General features: G+C 51.2%; 1 protein-coding gene across 1 annotated transcript in view; it reads left to right on the top strand.

The window, feature by feature from the left end:
• LOC135565394 (metallophosphoesterase MPPED2) overlaps positions 1-7,632 on the top strand; it is a 192,005-nt gene extending 184,373 nt beyond the window's left edge. Inside the window, exons 5-7 of the mRNA XM_065012284.1 lie at positions 1,499-1,614; positions 3,109-3,222; positions 7,385-7,632. Coding sequence (XP_064868356.1) covers positions 1,499-1,614; positions 3,109-3,222; positions 7,385-7,503 — 349 coding nt within the window. The 3' untranslated portion in view covers positions 7,504-7,632. The remainder of the gene's footprint in view (positions 1-1,498; positions 1,615-3,108; positions 3,223-7,384) is intronic.
• The last annotated feature ends 350 nt before the right edge of the window (positions 7,633-7,982 follow it).

Here is a 7,982-nt window from a genome sequence, read left to right as displayed (position 1 = left end):
CTCCCCTCTGCTCCATTCTCTCCCCTCCTCTCTTCCTCTCTTCTCAGCCATCACCTCTCCCATCTCTTACCTCCCCTCTGCTCCATTCTCTCTCTTCCTCTCTTCCTCTCTTCTCAGCCATCACCTCTCCCATCTCTTACCTCCCCTCTGCTCCATTCTCTCTCTTCTCAGCCATCACCTCTCCCATCTCTTACCTCCCCTCTGCTCCATTCTCTACCCCTCCTCTCTTCCTCTCTTCTCAGCCATCACCTCTCCCATCTCTTACCTCCCCTCTGCTCCATTCTCTCCCCTCCTCTCTTCCTCTCTTCTCAGCCATCACCTCTCCCATCTCTTACCTCCCCTCTGCTCCATTCTCTCCCCTCCTCTCTTCCTCTCTTCTCAGCCATCACCTCTCCCATCTCTTACCTCCCCTCTGCTCCATTCTCTCCCCTCCTCTCTTCCTCTCTTCTCAGCCATCACCTCTCCCATCTCTTACCTCCCCTCTGCTCCATTCTCTCCCCTCCTCTCTTCCTCTCTTCTCAGCCATCACCTCTCCCATCTCTTACCTCCCCTCTGCTCCATTCTCTCCCCTCCTCTCTTCCTCTCTTCTCAGCCATCACCTCTCCCATCTCTTACCTCCCCTCTGCTCCATTCTCTCCCCTCCTCTCTCACCTCTCCCTCTTCTCAGCCATCACCTCTCCCATCTCTTACCTCCCCTCTGCTCCATTCTCTCCCCTCCTCTCTTCCTCTCTCCTCAGCCATCACCTCTCCCATCTCTTTACCTCCCCTCTTCTCCATTCTCTCCCCTCCTCTCTTCCTCTCTTCTCAGCCATCACCTCTCCCATCTCTTACCTCGCCTCTGTTCCCTTCCTTTCTTCATCTGTTTGTACCCCCTGTGTCCCTCCATGCCTCGCTCATTGTCAAACGAGGCCGGGGTCCTTTGTCTGTGTATGGGTAGGCTGAGACAGTGCCTGTCACCATTAGATCCACTCTGCCTGAGGAGGGCCATCTCACGTCAGTCACACTGCTTCGGTCTGGGAGGGTTATATCCACTCTGCCTGAGGAGGGGCATCTCACGTCAGTCTGGGAGGGTTATATCCACTCTGCCTGAGGAGGGCCATCTCACGTCAGTCTGGGAGGGTTATATCCACTCTGCCTGAGGAGGGGCATCTCACGTCAGTCTGGGAGGGTTATATCCACTCTGCCTGAGGATGGGCATCTCACGTCAGTCTGGGAGGGTTATATCCACTCTGCCTGAGGAGGGGCATCTCACGTCAGTCTGGGAGGGTTATATCCACTCTGCCTGAGGAGGGGCATCTCACGTCAGTCTGGGAGGGGGTTGGGGAGATCATACAGTCAGTTGCTGCCTAGTGTTTGGAAATTGTGTAAATAATTTTCTCTGTGTGTGTGTGTGTGTGTGTGTGTGTGTGTGTGTGTGTGTGTGTTTTTAAATGTGTTACACATTGTCTTCTTGTTTTGGTGTAGAGGGTCATATGTTGTTGTGTCTGTGTCCCTGTAGGAGCCCGTGGTTTAACGGCTGGGGGTTCAACCTGCCTAGGGGCCAGTCTCTGCTGGATAAATGGAACCAAGTCCCAGAGGGCATTGACATCCTCATGACCCACTGCCCTCCCCTCGGTGAGTCCAATTAACCAATCACATTCACAACCCGTCATCACCATGCCTAATGGGGCTGCCCTCATTATTTAAATCCATCCGAATATATTACGGAGCAGGTTAGGTTGCGTGCGTGTATACGTGTGTGTGTGTGTGTGTACACTGCATCAGCTTTGCATAATCATCTTAGCCCTCCTCCCCTGCAGAATTCTAATGTTCCCAACCAGTCTGGTTCTATATTTGACAGTGGAACTTTGTTTACTCCCTCAGTAGAACATGAAATTGTTTTCCTTAGCTGTTGAGCTTCAGTTGTTTTCCTTAGTTGTTGAGCTTCAGTTGTTTTCCTTATTTGTTTAGCTTCAGTTGTTTTCCTTATTTGTTGAGCTTCAGTTGTTTTCCTTAGTTGTTGAGCTTCAGTTGTTTTCCTTAGTTGTTGAGCTTAAGTTGTTTTCCTTAGTTGTTGAGCTTCAGTTGTTTTCCTTAGTTGTTGAGCTTCAGTTGTTTTCCTTAGCTGTTGAGCTTCAGTTGTTTTCCTTAGTTGTTGAGCTTCAGTTGTTTTCCTTAGTTGTTGAGCTTCAGTTGTTTTCCTTAGCTGTTGAGCTTCAGTTGTTGAGCTTCAGTTGTTGAGCTTCAGTTGTTTTCCTTAGTTGTTGAGCTTCAGTTGTTTTCCTTAGTTGTTGAGCTTCAGTTGTTTTCCTTAGTTGTTGAGCTTCTGTTGTTTTCCTTAGTTGTTGAGCTTCTGTTGTTTTCCTTAGTTGTTGAGCTTCAGTTGTTTTCCTTAGTTGTTGAGCTTCAGTTGTTTTCCTTAGTTGTTGAGCTTCAGTTGTTTTCCTTAGTTGTTGAGCTTCAGTTGTTTTCTTAGTTGTTTAGCTTCAGTTGTTTTCCTTAGTTGTTGAGCTTCAGTTGTTTTCCTTAGTTGTTGAGCTTCAGTTGTTTTCCTTAGTTGTTTAGCTTCAGTTGTTTTCCTTAGTTGTTGAGCTTCAGTTGTTTTCCTTAGTTGTTGAGCTTCAGTTGTTTTCTTAGTTGTTGAGCTTCAGTTGTTGAGCTTCAGTTGTTTAGCTTCAGTTGTTGAGCTACAGTTGTTCTTGTCCCTCTTTCTATTCTGTGTCTGGCATTATTGACAGATTTCCTTCCTCTCCTGCTACTACTACTGCTACGTGTGCTGTTTGATTGCATAGGGAAACTCGATTTCACACCAGTGTGACAGACACTGGAAACGATTGGCTGGGGCTGGAGTATGGAGAAAGGGAGAGAGGGGGAGGGGCTGGGGCCGGAGTATGGAGAAAGGGAGGGAGGGGCTGGAGTATGGAGAAAGGGAGAGAGGGGGAGGGGCCGGAGTATGGAGAAAGGGAGGGAGGGGCTGGAGTACGGAGAAAGGGAGGGAGGAGGAGGTGCTGGGGATAAGACTTTACCTACGGAAAATAGAAAAGGTGCATAGCTTTACCTAGTAACTATTGTGCTAGGTTATTGTTGCTGTCTTATCTAGGTTTGTTGTCTTTCTTGCATGTTCCTCAGGGTTCAGAGACTGGGTTCCTAAGGAGCTGCAGAGGGTGGGCTGTGTGGAGCTGCTCAACACGGTCCAGAGGAGGGTCCGGCCCAAACTACACGCCTTCGGAGGAATACATGAAGGTCAGTCAGGATGCCTCCCATAGACACACACCCCTCACCACAACCCAGGGTAGAAGAAGCACTTGGAGTAGGGATGGATTAGAGAGAAAGAGAGATGGGTTGTTATGGGTTTCTGTTACATTTACATTTAAGTCATTTAGCAGACGCTCTTATCCAGAGCGACTTACAAATTGGTGCGTTCACCTTAAGACATCCAGTGGAACAGCCACTTTACAATAGTGCATCTAAATCTTTTAAGGGGGGGGGGTGAGAAGGATTACTTTATCCTATCCTAGGTATTCCTGAAAGAGGTGGGGTTTCAGGTGTCTCCGGAAGGTGGTGATTGACTCCGCTGTCCTGGCGTCGTGAGGGAGTTTGTTCCACCATTGGGGGGCCAGAGCAGCAAACAGTTTTGACTGGGCTGCGCGGCAACTGTACTTCCTCAGTGGTAGGGAGGTGAGCAGGCCAGAGGTGGATGAACGCAGTGCCCTTGTTTGGGTGTAGGGCCTGATCAGAGCCTGGAGGTACTGAGGTGTCGTTCCCCTCACAGCTCCGTAGGCAAGCACCATGGTCTTGTAGCGGATGCGAGCTTCAACTGGAAGCCAGTGGAGAGAGCGGAGGAGCGGGGTGACGTGAGAGAACTTGGGAAGGTTGAACACCAGACGGGCTGCGGCGTTCTGGATGAGTTGTAGGGGTTTAATGGCACAGGCAGGGAGCCCAGCCAACAGCGAGTTGCAGTAATCCAGACGGGAGATGACAAGTGCCTGGATTAGGACCTGCGCCGCTTCCTGTGTGAGGCAGGGTCATACTCTGCGGATGTTGTAGAGCATGAACCTACAGGAACGGGCCACCGCCTTGATGTTAGTTGAGAACGACAGGGTGTTGTCCAGGATCACGCCAAGGTTCTTAGCTCTCTGGGAGGAGGACACAATGGAGTTGTCAACCGTGATGGCGAGATCATGGAACGGGCAGTCCTTCCCCGGGAGGAAGAGCAGCTCCGTCTTGCCGAGGTTCAGCTTGAGGTGGTGATCCGTATAATATAATTATACGGATATATAATTAAAAAGGATGCCACTGTTTTTTTAAGGTATCAAAATGTACAGACAAGCTTCCCCTTTCGTACAAGTTAGTTGTGTGTAGTGTTGCGTCCCAGTGCTGACCTGCTTGATGGAGGAGTGGTGGCGGGCCACAGGCGTGCCTCTATGCTGCTGCTGAAGTTGGGCTCTGGCCTGCTTGTACTGCTGTGACACCAGAACGTGCTGCTGGTGCTCACTCTTCATCCCAGAGGAAGAGGAGGGTGTTTTGGAGACAGGAGATGCGGCCTGATGGAGGATGCGTTGCTCTATCTCCTGCTCCTGCTGCAGGGCCTTGACGAAGGCCGCCTTCAGCCGGTTGGTGTGCTCTGCCTTCAGGGCCTTCTTCAGGTTGGACGACATGCAGTGGTCGCACAGGACGGGGCCGCTCTTCTCCGAGCGCCAGCGCGACGTGAAGTCAGTCTTGCACTGGGCACAGGTGTGCAGCTCCTCTGGGACGGGGGTCTCCGGGGCAACAGACTGACCCTGCTGCTTGCCTGAGAGAAACACAGAAAAGGGACATGCCAGTACCTTCTCCTGCTTAGACAGGGATGGGGGAGGTGGTGTTGGAGATATTATGGGGTAGACAGGGTGGGGAGGTGGTGTTGGAGACATTATGGGGGTAGACAGGGTGGGGTGGTGGTGTTGTAGACATTATGGGGTCGACAGGGTGGGATGGTGGTGTTGTAGACATTATGGGGTCGACAGGGTGGGGTGGTGGTGTTGGAGACATTATGGGGTCGACAGGGTGGGGTGGTGGTGTTGGAGACATTATGGGGTCGACAGGGTGGGGTGGTGGTGTTGTAGACATTATGGGGTCGACAGGGTGGGGTGGTGGTGTTGTAGACATTATGGGGTCGACAGGGTGGGGTGGTGGTGTTGTGAGACATTATGGGGTCGACAGGGTGGGGTGGTGGTGTTGGAGACATTATGGGGTAGACAGGGTGGGGAGGTGTTGTTGGAGACATTATGGGGTCGACAGGGTGGGGTGGTGGTGTTGGAGACATTATGGGGTTGACAGGGATGATGGAGGTGGTGTTGGAGACATTATGGGGTCGACAGGGATGATGGAGGTGGTGTTGGAGACATTATGGGGTCGACAGGGATGATGGAGGTGGTGTTGTAGACATTATGGGGTCGACAGGGTGGGGTGGTGGTGTTGGAGACATTATGGGGTCGACAGGGTGGGGTGGTGGTGTTGGAGACATTATGGGGTCGACAGGGATGATGGAGGTGGTGTTGGAGACATTATGGGGTAGACAGGGTGGGGTGGTGGTGTTGGAGACATTATGGGGTCGACAGGGTGGGGTGGTGGTGTTGGAGACATTATGGGGTAGACAGGGTGGGGTGGTGGTGTTGGAGACATTATGGGGTCGACGGGGTGGGGTGGTGGTGTTGGAGACATTATGGGGTTGACAGGGTGGGGTGGTCGTGTTGGAGACATTATGGGGTAGACAGGGTGGGGTGGTGGTGTTGGAGACATTATGGGGTAGACAGGGATGATGGATGGAGATTATGGAGGTGATGGAGGGTGTTGGAGACATTATGGGGTCGACAGGGATGATGGAGGTGGTGTTGGAGACATTATGGGGTCGACAGGGATGATGGAGGTGGTGTTGGAGACATTATGGGGTCGACAGGGATGATGGAGGTGGTGTTGGAGACATTATGGGGTGTTGGAGACATTATGGGATGATGGAGGTGAGTGTTGTAGACATTATGGGGTTCGACATGGGGGTGGGGTGGTGGTGTTGGAGACATTATGGGGTAGACAGGGATGATGGAGGTGGTGTTGGAGACATTATGGGGTCGACAGGGTGGGGAGGTAGTGTTGGAGACATTATGGGGTAGACAGGGATGATGGAGGTGGTGTTGGAGACATTATGGGGTCGACAGGGATGATGGAGGTGGTGTTGGAGACATTATGGGGTCGACAGGGTGGGGAGGTGGTGTTGGAGACATTATGGGGTCGACAGGGTGGGGTGGTGGTGTTGGAGACATTGTGGGGTCGACAGGGTGGGGTGGTGGGGTTGTAGACATTATGGGGTCGACAGGGTGGGGAGGTGTTGTTGGAGACATTATGGGGTAGACAGGGATGATGGAGGTGGTGTTGGAGACATTGTGGGGTCGACAGGGTGGGGAGGTAGTGTTGGAGACATTATGGGGTAGACAGGGATGATGGAGGTGGTGTTGTAGACATTATGGGGTGAGGACAGGGATGATGGAGGTGGTGTTGGAGACATTATGGGGGACAGGGTGGGGAGGTAGTGTTGGAGACAGGGATGATGGAGGTGGTGTTGTAGACATTATGGGGTCGATGGGGATGATGGAGGTGGTGTTGGAGACATTATGGGGTCGACAGGGATGATGGAGGTGGTGTTGGAGACATTATGGGGTCGACAGGGTGGGGAGGTAGTGTTGGAGACATTATGGGGTAGACAGAGATGATGGAGGTGGTGTTGGAGACATTATGGGGTAGACAGGGATGATGGAGGTGGTGTTGGAGACATTATGGGGTCGACAGGGATGATGGAGGTGGTGTTGGAGACATTATGGGGTAGACAGGGTGGGGAGGTAGTGTTGGAGACATTATGGGGTAGACAGAGATGATGGAGGTGGTGTTGGAGACATTATGGGGTAGACAGGGTGGGGAGGTGGTGTTGGAGACATTATGGGGTAGACAGAGATGATGGAGGTGGTGTTGGAGACATTATGGGGTAGACAGAGATGATGGAGGTGGTGTTGGAGACATTATGGGGTAGACAGAGATGATGGAGGTAGTGTTGGAGACATTATGGGGTAGACAGAGATGATGGAGGTGGTGTTGGAGACATTATGGGGTAGACAGAGATGATGGAGGTGGTGTTGGAGACCTCCCTCCCTCAGTCCCTCCCTCCCTTATTCCATCCTTTATGTTTTTAATTAAAGGTGTAGAAGTGAATAGACTCAGTTCAGAGGAGAGACCATTAAAGAAGCCTCTCAGAAAGAAACGCACCCTGTGGGGTTTTGATGAATCGATTTGACAAAACGGTTTCTCACTTCATGGCCAATGTTGATGATGCATTGGACTTCCCCATGGCGTGTGCTGATGATGCGTTCTTCCCCCACAGGGTATGGCATCATGACTGACGGCTGCACCACGTTCATCAACTCCTCCACGTGCACGATCAGCTTCCAGCCCACCAACCCCCCAATCGTGTTCGACCTGCCCAACCCCTCCAGCTCCTGAGAATGACCTGTGAAAGAGGGGGGGTGGTTGGCCAGAATAACCTTTTTTTCTAACAAATAATGTCAAAATAATTATATTAAGTGTTTCTCTCAAATATTGTTATTTTGTAAGCTGTAAAGTGAAAGAGTGTGGGGGTGTAGGGTTAGATGGGGGGTGGGGGTGTAGGGTTATAGGGGGGTGTAGGGTTATAGGGGGGATGTAGGGTTATAGGGTGCTGAGTGGTTATACAATCTTGCTATGGAAGAAAAAGCAGTCGGATCTGTAAGATAAATGATGCTTTGTGAATTTGTACAATTTCCTTCGTTTTTGGGGTTTGTGTTTGCTGGAAACGTCGGTATTGGATGCCATTGTTGATTTTGTACGTTCTTGTTTTTTGTGTTTGGTTTCATTTTTTTCCTGGACAACTCTGCTTTCTGATTGGCTGACAGGGACGATGCCTTAAACTAGCTTTAATGTTGTCAGCTAGAGCCCCACTCTCT

This window comes from Oncorhynchus nerka, linkage group LG27, assembly GCF_034236695.1.
Source record: "Oncorhynchus nerka isolate Pitt River linkage group LG27, Oner_Uvic_2.0, whole genome shotgun sequence".
NCBI classification, from domain to species: Eukaryota; Metazoa; Chordata; class Actinopteri; order Salmoniformes; family Salmonidae; genus Oncorhynchus; species Oncorhynchus nerka.
The sequence above is the reverse complement of the archived record's forward strand: the minus strand, read 5'-3'. Positions and strand labels throughout refer to the sequence as shown.